Source organism: Oncorhynchus mykiss, chromosome 5 (genome assembly GCF_057628025.1).
Source record: "Oncorhynchus mykiss isolate SJ-2025 chromosome 5, ASM5762802v1, whole genome shotgun sequence".
Classification (NCBI taxonomy): Eukaryota; Metazoa; Chordata; class Actinopteri; order Salmoniformes; family Salmonidae; genus Oncorhynchus; species Oncorhynchus mykiss.
In genome coordinates this window covers 34,388,137-34,402,500 of record NC_143026.1, presented here as the reverse complement: position 1 = coordinate 34,402,500, position 14,364 = coordinate 34,388,137, and the positions used below count along the sequence as shown (strand labels likewise).

The following is a 14,364-nucleotide window of genomic DNA, read 5'->3' as shown; positions in this document are numbered from 1 at the left end:
AGAGAGAGAGAGGGGAACAGAGAGAGAGAACAGGAGGAGTGTTTTCAACTGCTGAGTGTCTCTGGGGTGAGAGAGGGACACGTCTGTGTTTAGTGACAGGGGTCATGGGGGTGAGACTGAAGAGGACTGACAGGTCTCTGTAAAATTACAGAGGCAGAGGGGCCTCAGTCGCCTTTATCCCAGGCAGTAGGGGAAGGACAGGAGGAATCGAGAGGCCAGAGTGTGTGGTGGGTGACCCCTCTGCAAGGACAGACATGTTAACATCATGCACCTTCATGTGTCCTAGATCATGCCATGTGTTGGTCATGTGCCTCTTGGCATGCTTCCTATGTTGGTGTGAGAGAGAATCAGTGACGTGGTGGACGATTGAAAGATATATAATTCATGATCTGACTGCACATGGTTAATGTACTGTACATGTACAGCAGTACGCGTCTGGGATGAGCATTCCAGATGAAGCTGGTTGAGAGAATGCCAAGAGTGTGCAAAGCTGTCATCAAGGTAAAGGGTGGCTACTTTGAAGAATCTCAAACATATTTTTTTTTTTGATTTGTTGAAAACTTTTTGGATTACTACATGATTCCATATGTGTTATTTCATAGTGTATTCACTACTATTCTGCAATGTAGAAAATAGTATAAAGAAAGAAAAACCCTTGAATGAATAGGTGCCAGGGAGTTTTGACTAGTACTGTACATGGCAGGGTGTTTTGACTGGTACTGTACATGCCAGGGTGTTTTGACTTGTACTGTACATGCCAGGGTGTTTTGACTGGTACTGTACATACCAGGGTGTTTTGACTGGTACTGTATACATGCCAGGGTGTTTTGACTGGTACTGTACATGCCAGAGTGTTTTGACTGGTACTGTATACATGCCAAGGGGTTTTGACTGGTACTGTACATACCAGGGTGTTTTGACTGGTACTGTACATACCAGGGTGTTTTGACTGGTACTGTACATTTTTTAAAATTTTATTTCACCTTTATTTAACCAGGTAGGCAAGTTGAGAACAAGTTCTCATTTACAATTGCGACCTGGCCAAGATAAAGCAAAGCAGTTCGACACATACAACGACACAGAGTTACACATGGAGTAAAACAAACATACAGTCAATAATACAGTATAAACAAGTCTATATACGATGTGAGCAAATGAGGTGAGATAAGGGAGATAAAGGCAAAAAAAGGCCATGGTGGCAAAGTAAATACAATATAGCAAGTAAAACACTGGAATGGTAGATTTGCAATGGAAGAATGTGCAAAGTAGAAATAAAAATAATGGGGTGCAAAGGAGCTAAATTAATTAATTAATTAAATACAGTAGGGAAAGAGGCAGTTGTTTGGGGTAAATTATAGGTGGGCTATGTACAGGTGCAGTAATCTGTGAGCTGCTCTGACAGTTGGTGCTTAAAGCAAGTGAGGGAGATAAGTGTTTCCAGTTTCAGAGATTTTTGTAGTTCATTCCAGTCATTGGCAGCAGAGAACTGGAAGGAGAGGCGGCCAAAGAAATAATTGGTTTTGGAGGTGACTAGAGAGATATACCTGCTGGAGCGTGTGCTACAGGTGGGAGATGCTATGGTGACCAGCGAGCTGAGATAAGGGGGGACTTTACCTAGCAGGGTCTTGTAGATGACATGAAGCCAGTGGGTTTGGCGACGAGTATGAAGCGAGGGCCAGCCAACGAGAGCTTACAGGTCGCAATGGTGGGTAGTATATGGGGCTTTGGTGACAAAACGGATTGCACTGTGATAGACTGCATCCAATTTGTTGAGTAGGGTATTGGAGGCTATTTTGTAAATGACATCACCAAAGTCGAGGATTGGTAGGATGGTCAGTTTTACAAGGGTATGTTTGGCAGCATGAGTGAAGGATGCTTTGTTGCGAAATAGGAAGCCAATTCTAGATTTAACTTTGGATTGGAGATGTTTGATATGGGTCTGGAAGGAGAGTTTACAGTCTAACCAGACACCTAAGTATTTGTAGTTGTCCACGTATTCTAAGTCAGAGCTGTCCAGAGTAGTGATGTTGGACAGACGGGCAGGTGCAGGTAGCGATCGGTTGAAGAGCATGCATTTAGTTTTACTTGTATTTAAGAGGAATTGGAGGCCACGGAAGGAGAGTTGTATGGCATTGAAGCTTGCCTGGAGGGTTGTTAACACCGTTTCCAAAGAAGGGCCAGAAGTGTACAGAATGGTGTCGTCTGCGTAGAGGTGGATCAGAGACTCACCAACAGCAAAAGCGACCTCATTGATGTATACAGAGAAGAGAGTAGGTCCAAGAATTGAACCCTGTGGCACCCCCATAGAGACTGCCAGAGGTCCGGACAGCAGACCCTCCGATTTGACACACTGAACTCTATCAGAGAAGTAGTTGGTGAACCAGGCGAGGCAATCATTTGAGAAACCAAGACTGTCGAGTCTGCCGATGAGGATGTGGTGATTGACAGAGTCGAAAGCTTTGGCCAGATCAATGAATACGGCTGCACAGTAATGTTTCTTATCGATGGCGGTTAAGATATCGTTTAGGACCTTGAGCGTGGCTGAGGTGCACCCATGACCAGCTCTGAAACCAGATTGCATAGCAGAGAAGGTATGGTGAGATTCGAAAGGGTCGGTAAACTGTTTGTTGACTTGGCTTTCGAAGACCTTAGAAAGGCATGGTAGGATAGATATAGGTCTGTAGCAGTTTGGGTCAAGAGTGTCCCCCCCTTTGAAGAGGGGGATGACCGCAGCTGCTTTCCAATCTTTGGGAATCTCAGACGACACGAAAGAGAGGTTGAACAGGCTAGTAATAGGGGTGGCAACAATTTCAGGGTGCCAGGGTGTTTTGACTGGTACTGTACATACCAGGGTGTTTTGACTGGTACTGTACATGCCAGGGTGTTTTGACTGGTACTGTACATGCTAGGGTGTTTTGACTGGTACTGTACATGCCAGGGTGTTTTGACTGGTACTGTATACATGCCAGGGTGTTTTGAATGGTACTGTACATACCAGGGTGTTTTGACTGGTACTGTACATGCCAGGGTGTTTTGACTGGTACTGTATACATGCCAGGGTGTTTTGACTGGTACTGTACATGCCAGGGTGTTTTGACTGGTACTGTACATACCAGGGTGTTTTGACTGGTACTGTACATGCCAGGGTGTTTTGACTGGTACTGTATACATGCCAGGGTGTTTTGACTGGTACTGTTCATACCAGGGTGTTTTAACTGGTACTGTACATGCCAGGGTGTTTTGACTGGTACTGTACATACCAGGGTGTTTTGACTGGTACTGTACATGCCAGGGTGTTTTGACTGGTACTGTACATGCTAGGGTGTTTTGACTGGTACTGTACATGCCAGGGTGTTTTGACTGGTACTGTATACATGCCAGGGTGTTTTGATTGGTACTGTACATACCAGGGTGTTTTGACTGGTACTGTACATGCCAGGGTGTTTTGACTGGTACTGTACATGCCAGGGTGTTTTGACTGGTACTGTACATACCAGGGTGTTTTGACTGGTACTGTACATGCCAGGGTGTTTTGACTGGTACTGTATACATGCCAGGGTGTTTTGACTGGTACTGTTCATACCAGGGTGTTTTGACTGGTACTGTACATGCCAGGGTGTTTTGATGGTACTGTATACATGCCAGGGTGTTTTGATTGGTATTGTACATACCAGGGTGTTTTGACTGGTACTGTACATGCCAGGGTGTTTTGACTGGTACTGTACATACCAGGGTGTTTTGACTGGTACTGTACATGCCAGGGTGTTTTGACTGGTACTGTACATGCCAGGGTGTTTTGACTGGTACTGTACATGCCAGGGTGTTTTCACTGGTACTGTACATGCCAGGGTGTTTTGACTGGTACTGTACATGCCAGGGTGTTTTGACTGGTACTGTACATGCCAGGGTGTTTTGACTGGTACTGTACATGCCAGGGTGTTTTGACTGGTATTGTACATGCCAGGGTGTTTTGACTGGTACTGTACATACCAGGGTGTTTTGGATTAAATTACATTTTCCCCAAATGGCACTCTGGAGGGCAGTCGGTAGTTGGTAGAACATGGCGCTTGCAACGCCAGGGTTGTGGGTTTGATTCCCACGGGGGACCAGTACAAAAAATCTAATCAAATGCACTCAATACTGTAAGTTGCTCTGGATAAGAGTGTCTGCTAATTGACAACAACGTAAAGGAACCAAACAGGCTGTGATTTGTTTTCACCACACTGGGCTGGCCAGACAGGACAGAAGTGACTTAGCCACCTCTCACCAAGCTGTGTAGTATTTATTAATGGCCAGAGCCCGTCTCTGTGTTCCCTGGTCTGGCATGGGGCCTAATGGACACGCTCCATCAACTCATTACCCAGCCCGCCAGGATGAAACAGCTTTATTTGTGGAGCCAGCGAGCAGGGAGAACAGATTGAACAAATAAAGAGAAATCAGAAAGCGGTTTCGCAGCGCCCAATAAACTAGTGTGAACTATTTCCTTTGATGTGACACAAAGAGATATGAGGTAGAGTTTAGATGTGATCTGAGCCATCTGATACTGGACTTCCATGTGGTCCTTCCAGAACGGGTTATCAATAGAGGCCGTGGTATAAGTAGGAGTGGGCCGAGATCTAACCTGTTACCACAATTAAACAACCGTCTCTGATTGAGCGATACAGTGAACATATTCAATGTTCCTCTTTCTCAAATGGGCAATGGGAGGAGAGAAGACATACCTGATCCCCTTGATCTGTGCGATGCTGTGGTGGGAGATCCTGGACAGGGCTGAGATCACCTGGAACACACAGCAGAGAGAGAACACAGTCAATGACACGGTCATAGTCAGACACACAGTCTACAACACAGTCGGCGACACAGTCAGCATCTCCTCACTCAGTCAGTAAGACAGGCACGTCTGCTCCGCCTAAATCTGGTGAATAGATGTTAAACTTAATGTGTTGACGAGCGAGGAGAGCAATGTGGTGTTTCTTAGCAACATCGTCATGCGCAGCCACACACAGGATTGTGTGTGAGCATAATGCAGGCCACCATGTTAATGATGACATCCAGAGACATGTGGTGCCAAATGCCCCCGCACAGTCACAGACGTGGGCCACTTTACTCAGATCAGACCCCCCCCCCCCCCCCATGTTCCCTCTCTCTCTCACGCTGCTCTCTCTCTTTCTCTACCTCTCCATCTCTCTCTCTCACGCTTGCTCTCTCTCTTTCTCTACCTCTCCCTCTCTCTCTCACGCTGCTCTCTCTCTTTCTCTACCTCTCCCTCTCTCTCCTCTGGTGAAACCAGTGCGGTGTAACAAGGTTAAAAGCGTGCCTGTATTTAAACTGATTCAATGCTGGTCGTGAGTCACATGTGAGTGGGCTTATGGGTGGCTGTTTGGCGGGCTTTGAGATGGCGTGCTGGAGGCTCCTCCAAGGCTAATACAGACATATGATGGAGCCCGTCCCAACCCCTCCTAACCGCCAAAATTCTGCTTCCACGCCTCATTATGCACTCCTGGGTGTGTTTGTGCCTCCATGGCCATGGCGATGCCAGCTGTCCCCCGCCAGAGACAGAGGAAACAGTTATACACCTCCTCTCCCTACTCTCTCCCTTCTCCCCTCCCTCCATCATTATACACCTCATCTCTCTACTCTCCCTTCTCCCCTCCCTCCATCATTATACACCTCCTCTCTCTACTCTCTCCCTTCTCCCCTCCCTCCTTCCATCATTATACACCTCATCTCTCTACTCTCTCCCTTCTCCCCTCCCTCCATCATTATACACCTCCTCTCTCTACTCTCTCCCTTTTCCCATCCCTCCATCATTATACACCGCCTCTCTCTACTCTCTCCCTTCTCCCCTCCCTCCATCATTATACACCTCCTCTCTCTACTCTCACTCCCTTCTCCCCTCCCTCCATCATTATACACCTCCTCTCTCTACTCTCTCCCTTCTCCCCTCCCTCCATCATTATACACCTCCTCTCTCTAGTCTCTCCCTTCTCCCCTCCCTCCATCATTATACACCTCCTCTCTCTACTCTCACTCCCTTCTCCCCTCCCTCCATCATTATACACCTCCTCTCTCTACTCTCTCCCTTCTCCCCTCCCTCCATCATTATACACCTCATCTCTCTACTCTCCCTTCTCCCCTCCCTTCATCATTATACACCTCCTCTCTCTACTCTCTCCCTTCTCCCCTCCCTCCTTCCATAATTATACACCTCATCTCTCTACTCTCTCCCTTCTCCCCTCCCTCCATCATTATACACCTCCTCTCTCTACTCTCTCCCTTTTCCCCTCCCTCCATCATTATACACCGCCTCTCTCTACTCTCTCCCTTCTCCCCTCCCTCCATCATTATACACCTCCTCTCTCTACTCTCTCCCTTCTCCCCTCCCTCCATTATACACCTCCTCTCTCTACTCTCTCCCTTCTTCCCTCCCTCCATCATTATACACCTCCTCTCTCTACTCTCACTCCCTTCTCGCCTCCCTCCATCATTATACACCGCCTCTCTCTACTCTCACTCCCTTCTCGCCTCCCTCCATCATTATACACCTCCTCTCTCTACTCTCACTCGCTTCTCCCCTCCCTCCATCATTATACACCTCCTCTCTCTACTCTCTCCCTTCTCCCCTCCCTCCATCATTATACACCTCCGCTCTCTACTCTCTCCCTTCTCCCCTCCCTCCATCATTATACACCTCCTCTCTCTACTCTCTCCCTTCTCCCCTCCCTCCATCATTATACACCTCCTCTCTCTACTCTCTCCCTTCTCCCCTCCCTCCATCATTATACACCTCCTCTCTCTACTCTTTCCCTTCTTCCCTCCCTCCATCATTATACACCTCCTCTCTCTACTCTCACTCCCTTCTCGCCTCCCTCCATCATTATACACCGCCTCTCTCTACTCTCACTCCCTTCTCGCCTCCCTCCATCATTATACACCTCCTCTCTCTACTCTCACTCGCTTCTCCCCTCCCTCCATCATTATACACCTCCTCTCTCTACTCTCTCCCTTCTCCCCTCCCTCCATCATTATACACCTCCGCTCTCCGCTCTAAACTGCATAATGAAAGTGTTTAACTTCAATGGGAGTCTAGGGTGCTTCAAAGGCAGGTGGAGCTCAGGCTAAGTGCTAGTGTGAAGCGGGTTAGGACCAAGCACCAGTCTAAGGACCATGGCGTGGCTCAACCACCCAGAGGAATGAATACCTGACCGATATGGTAAGCCATACACTACGATGGTGAATGGACGTTATGGCTGCTCCATTGTCCCTTTCAGGACATGAATATGTATAGGCTTGCATCTGTCAGCCTTTTAAAACACTGTGGGGAGTCTGAATGCTGAAGTGTTGCTTTCCGTGTGGCTAAAGACCCATGTAATGAGCAGACATGCCATGCTGCCTCTAACATTGGCTATACTCTATTACACAGACGCTTACCAGGCACTCATAATGCACTTTGGACTGAGACTGGAAATCTGCATGAAAATGGCTACTGTAGAGAATAGTGTATTAGGTGACTTTTGTCCCATCACTTGGTTAAGGCCAGATCATGTAAATCACTCTCTTTTTATTTACTCCCCCCCCCCTTCTCTGTCTCTCAATACGCTCTCTTCACCCTTCTATTGTTACTATCTGTTTTAAGTTCCTCGGCATACACATCACAGACAAACTGAATTGGTCCACTCACACAGACAGCATTGTGAAGAAGGCGCAGCAGCGCCTCTTCAACCTCAGGAGGCTGAAGAAATTCGGCTTGTCACCAAAAACACTCACAAACTTCTACAGATGCACAATCGAGAGCATCCTGGCGGGCTGTATCACCGCCTGGTACGGCAACTGCTCCGCCCTCAACCGTAAGGCTCTCCAGAGGGTGGTGAGGTCTGCACAACGCATCACCGGGGGCAAACTACCTGCCCTCCAGGACACCTACACCACCCGATGTCACAGGAAGGCCATAAAGATCATCAAGGACATCAACCACCCGAGCCACTGCCTGTTCACCCCGCTATCATCCAGAAGGCGAGGTCAGTACAGGTGCATCAAAGCTGGGACCGAGAGACTGAAAAACAGCTTCTATCTCAAGGCCATCAGACTGTTAAACAGCCACCACTAACAGTGAGTGGCTGCTGCCAACACACTGACACTGACTCAACTCCAGCCACTTTAATAATGGGAATTGATGGGAAATGATGTAAATATATCACTAGCCACTTTAAACAATGCTACCTTATATAATGTTACTTACCCTACATTATTCATCTCATATGCATACGTCTATACTGTACTCTATATCATCGACTGTATCCTTATGTAATACATGTATCACTAGCCACTTTAAACTATGCCACTTTGTTTACATACTCATCTCATTTGTACATACTGTACTCGATACCATCTACTGTATCTTGCCTATGCTGCTCTGTACCATCACTCATTCATATATCCTTATGTACATATTCTTTATCCCCTTACACTGTGTACAAGACAGTAGTTTTGGAATTGTTAGTTAGATTACTTGTTGGTTATTACTGCATTGTCGGAACTAGAAGCACAAGCATTTCGCTACACTCGCATTAACATCTGCTAACCATGTGTATGTGACAAATAAAAATTTGATTTGATTATCTAACCTCTGCCTCTTCACCCTTCTATCTAACCTCTGCCTCTTCACCCTTCTATCTAACCTCTGCCTCTTCACCCTTCAATCTAACCTCTGCCTCTTCACCCTTCAATCTAACCTCTGTCCCTTCACCCTTCTATCTAACCTCTGTCCCTTCACCCTTCTATCTAACCTCTGCCTCTTCACCCTTCTATCTAACATCTGCCTCTTCACCCTTCTATCTAACCTCTGCCTCTTCATCCTTCTATCTAACCTCTGCCTCTTCACCCTTCTATCTAACCTCTGCCTCTTCACCCTTCTATCTAACCTCTGCCTCTTCACCCTTCTATCTAACCTCTGCCCCTTCATCCTTCTATCTAACCTCTGTCCCTTCATCCTTCTATCTAACCTCTACACTTTCATCCTTCTATCTAACCTCTGCCCCCTTCCTCACTTTCCTCACTGTCTGACACCCAGTCCTCCTCTCCCACCCTATACTCTTCTACTCTCTTTGTCCTATCCTGCAGACCAGTCAAAGGCTCTCTCTCTGTCTTTTTCCACATTATTGATTTCTCTCTCGTCTCAGTCATGGTGCCATGGGAGGCCCAACTCTGGGCGGGACAGACCAGAGAATAAAGCTTCTCTCACCCAGAGTCGACGAAATATGAAAAATAATCATCACAAGATGGAGTGGCAATAACACTCTCTACCCATCCTACCTCCCCCATCCCCCACCCCCACCCACAGCCTCACCCCCTCCCAACCCCAGAACTGGCCCTGCCCCACCACCCTCAGCCTTCCCCCTCCAGTAAGGAAGGAGCTGCCAAGCCAAAAGCTTGTGACTGGGGATCCATGGCAGGACCAGCCTCCCTTATGCTTCCTGGAGTACAGCATGACACATGCATGCATTGTTTCCATTAGACTTCATTTGTTTAGAGCAGAGGGGGCAGAGGGGAGCGGGGTGGGGGATACATATGTATAGACGAATCAGCTACAAACACGTGTCACAGTCCATTTCTGGGACAAGCAAACATGTGGTCACCGTCACAGCTGGGAACCCCATGTGACCAGTCTCAACCAATCAAATACTCAGCCACCCTGACAACTAGACGTGGGTTAATTTACATGATCATCTATCGTGTGTCAAAACAAATACAATATGGTGCTGAATGCTATCGGCAGTGGGCACAGAGGGGTGGTGATTTGATTAGAAACAGAACAATGTCTCACAATGCTATTGACAGGTCACAGTGTCCACATACCACAACAGCCAATTACATGTATTCATGACACATCACATCTCACACCAACAATCAATGTACTGTAAGTACTGGACGCACACCAGCAGTGAAATGAATTCATAGGACATCTCACCCAGATCCATTTTACACCCCTCTCGCACTCTTTCCAGGGTACAGAGGCACGCTCACACACCTCCCCCCTGGTGTGATATTTATGAAGCATTCACCCCACAGTGTGACAGCAGCACAGTTGGGCCCATCATCATGCCAGAGACAGCAGAGGAGAGAAGAGGAGAAGAGAGAGGACCAAGTGGAGAGGAGAAAACAGATGGCAGTGTTCCCGGCTCCCTGACATCATCAAAAATGGCCAGCCCAGTCCTGTGTGTGTCCCAGAGCATGGGGCCAGCAGGAGCAGACGCAGTCTATCCAGGCCCCAGCTCTGCGAAGAAGGTTAACGCACACACACATACACACCCACACAAACCTCTACGACACTGAACAGTGTTCGCTGTTTCAACTGGATGGCCTTTATTCCATGCAATATAGGCTAACTGTTCAGTTAACTGCTGTATGTAAAGCCCATGTCTTCGTCTCTGAGTTAGCGATTGCCAGCCCTGTGCTGTAAAGCCTGATTGCAGACAGATTGGCACCTGGACATTAGCATTAGCGCTAAATCCTCTCAAAGCGCCCCTGAAAGCATCAGTGCAGCTGTGATTATGGGGGATTTCACCATGCACATCCCGTCAAAGCCTGAAGCCATTAGGTCCACAGGCACGGGCACTGTCCCAAACACCCCATTCAACCCTCACTCAGTCAGTTAACATGGCAGTAAGCCTATAAGGCATAAAACCCATGAAAATATAGTTTCTATAAATTTGCATGATCCTTATAGATGAAAATAATAATGGGATATTACAGATTAAGCCTGTCAATAAGGTTGACAGGTTTTCTGCCCGTACTACTTCGTAATGACATAAGAAATAGCCTACACTGTGACATCATCACACGACTGAAACTCAAACTATGTTTTTATCAGGGGCCTAAAATCAATCTGATCTGGACCTGTGCTATGCTTCAAAGGAAAGGCCACGGTGGGTAATATGTACAAATTACCCTGCATAGATCTTTCTGGCCTTGTTGAGACCCACCAATGTGCTGCTGTCATTCCCATGACCTGTCCCATTTCACACTGAATCTGAGCTACATGGACCAGCTAGTTCTTGTGTGACTTCCCATGGTGTATTACACACACACACACACACACACACACACACACACACACACACACACACACACACACACACACACACACACACACACACACACACACACACACACACACACACACACACACACACACACACACACACAGATCAATAGTAAAATAGCCTGTGAGGCGGGTTGCCGGGCAGTAATGGTCAGTGAGACAGGTGCTCCCAGCGATGGGGATTAGGTAAGGTTCAGTCAAGATAAGAGGGTCAGGAGAGAGGTTGATAGCAGAGCGGACATAAATCCACACTGGAAAACTGTAGCCAAGTAACGAGAAATCCACCTTCCTTTGTATGGATTTCTCTGTCCTTGGAAACATGCACCATCCCGATGTACACTACAAAACAGAGTACGGTAGTAGGGGCCAGGCACACCAGTATGAATGTGTCAAGAAATGCAAAACTGTAAGGTTTTTCACACTCAACAGTTTCTCATGTGTATCAAGAATGGTCCACCACCCAAAGTACATCCAGCCAACATCACACCGTGTAGAGTCCATGCCCTAACAAATTCACGATGTTCTGAGAGCAAAAGTGGGTGAACTAAAAACTCAGAAGGTGTTCCTAATGTTTTGTCCACTCAGTGTATACCATGCCTGAGCGGCTATGCTCTAAAGCTGACCATTGTGCATTTCAGCTGACATAGTGATTCAGCCAATACAATCACAGCGATGCAGTTCAAGTGTATCGCCCATCTGAATGTGAATCACTGCTGTTCAGATATGTATTGTGATTATACAGTGCCTTGCGAAAGTATTCGGCCCCCTTGAACTTTGCGACCTTTTGCCACATTTCAGGCTTCAAACATAAAGATATAAAACTGTATTTTTTTGTGAAGAATCAACAACAAGTGGGACACAATCATGAAGTGGAAAGACATGAAAAGACAGGAAAGGGCGTGCAAAATTATTCAGCCCCTTTACTTTCAGTGCAGCAAACTCTCTCCAGAAGTTCAGTGAGGATCTCTGAATGATCCAATGTTGACCTAAATGACTAATGATGATAAATACAATCCACCTGTGTGTAATCAAGTCTCCGTATAAATGCACCTGCACAGTGATAGTCTCAGAGGTCCGTTAAAAGCGCAGCGAGCATCATGAAGAACAAGGAACACACCAGGCAGGTCCGAGATGCTGTTGTGAAGAAGTTTAAAGCCGGATTTGGATACAAAAAGATTTCCCAAGCTTTAAACATCCCAAGGAGCACTGTGCAAGCGATAATATTGAAATGGAAGGAGTATCAGACCACTGCAAATCTACCAAGACCTGGCCGTCCCTCTAAACTTTCAGCTCATACAAGGAGAAGACTGATCAGAGATGCAGCCAAGAGGCCCATGATCACTCTGGATGAACTGCAGAGATCTACAGCTGAGGTGGGAGACTCTGTCCATAGGACAACAATCAGTCATATATTACACAAATCTGGCCTTTATGGAAGAGTGGCAAGAAGAAAGCCATTTCTTAAAGATATCCATAAAAAGTGTAGTTTAAAGTTTGCCACAAGGCACCTGGGAGACACACCAAACATGTGGAAGAAGGTGCTCTGGTCAGATGAAACCAAAATTGAACTTTTTGGCAACAATGCAAAACGTTATGTTTGGCGTAAAAGCAACACAGCTGAACACACCATCCCCACTGTCAAACATGGAGGTGGCAGCATCATGGTTTGGGCCTGCTTTTCTTCAGCAGGGACAGGGAAGATGATTCAAATTGAAGGGAAGATGGATGGAGCCAAATACAGGACCATTCTGGAAGAAAACCTGATGGAGTCTGCAAAAGACCTGAGACTGGGACGGAGATTTGTCTTCCAACAAGACAATGATCCAAAACATAAAGCAAAATCTACAATGGAATGGTTCAAAAATAAACATATCCAGGTGTTAGAATGGCCAAGTCAAAGTCCAGACCTGAATCCAATCGAGAATCTGTGGAAAGAACTGAAAACTGCTGTTCACAAATGCTCTCCATCCAACATCACTGAGCTCGAGCTGTTTTGCAAGGAGGAATGGGAAAAAAATTCAGTCTCTCGATGTGCAAAACTGATAGAGACATACCCCAAGCGACTTACAGCTGTAATCGCAGCAAAAGGTGACGCTACAAAGTATTAACTTAAGGGGGCTGAATAATTTTGCACGCCCAATTTTTCAGTTTTTGATTTGTTAAAAAAGTTTGTAATATCCAATAAATGTCGTTCCACTTCATGATTGTGTCCCACTTGTTGTTGATTCTTCACAAAAAAATACAGTTTTATATCTTTATGTTTGAAGCCTGAAATGTGGCAAAAGGTCGCAAAGTTCAAGGGGGGCGAATACTTTCGCAAGGCACTGTATTCATTTATGAATCTATTCGCTGTCCATTTATTATGAAGTCCACGTATTATGAATGAGGAGGATAACATGTGAAGGGAGCTGGTGACCGCACTGTACAGACATGTGAGTGACTCACCAATGAGGGCCTAGCAAGACCCTGCTGCATCCTGGTCCTTTGCTGGCCAAGCACATATCAAAGAAGCAGACATAGTTCCCAACAACCGTAAAGTCATACAGTAGCAGATACTGTATCCTGCCGGTGCAAGCGTGTGTGTGATTAACTAGTGCGAGTAATTACGCATGCGTGTGTGTGCACATGCGTGCGTCTTTGTGTGCCACTGTGTGTGTGTGACTGTGTGTGTCTGAGTGTGTAATTGCTTGCATGCCAGTGTGCCCACCTGCTCCTGAAAATCCCCGGACAACATCCATTCATGCTGATGCACAACTGATGGGCCAAACCAAAAAGTCACCCTCCCTGAGAGGATTGCATCACTGGGTAGTTAATAAGTCGTACACAGCCACCCCTCCCCTCCTCAGCTCTCCCTATACCAGCAGTCTGTTTGCATTCTTACCAAGCCAATAGATGCTGTGATCATTTCCTGATTCCTCCCAATTCTTCAGGCGAGAGCTCACGCAGGTCAGAAGGGTTGTGTTTTGCCATTGAAAGAGCGGCCGACCAAGTGAATAACCCCACCCCCCCCCCTACTAATCCCTCCTCCTCATGTCTTTTCATGGCCGGCGACGGGAGGCCTGTCCAGCCCCGAAGGGCGGCAGCGGGACCCCTCTCCTCTCCTACGTAGTAGAGCCATCATTGGGTAAAGCCTTGGGATGCAGATGTTCAAACAAAACAGCTTTTTAGGCTCTTCTCACAGCTGACACACTGTAACACAAGGCTGAGAGAGAGAGGAGTAAACATTGCTTTGTGTTAATATACTTTAAACCCCAGCTAAGCTA

At 46.8% G+C, this 14,364-nt stretch overlaps 1 protein-coding gene across 10 annotated transcripts in view; it reads right to left on the bottom strand.

Annotated features, from left to right (window-relative positions):
- The window catches only part of LOC110523649 (guanine nucleotide exchange factor VAV2), a 236,066-nt gene that overhangs the window by 68,245 nt on the left and 153,457 nt on the right, over positions 1-14,364 (bottom strand). For all 10 annotated transcript variants that reach the window (XM_036977312.2, XM_090234586.1, XM_090234582.1 and 7 more), the window contains exon 3: positions 4,722-4,780. In XM_036977312.2, coding sequence (XP_036833207.1) covers positions 4,722-4,780 — 59 coding nt within the window. The remainder of the gene's footprint in view (positions 1-4,721; positions 4,781-14,364) is intronic.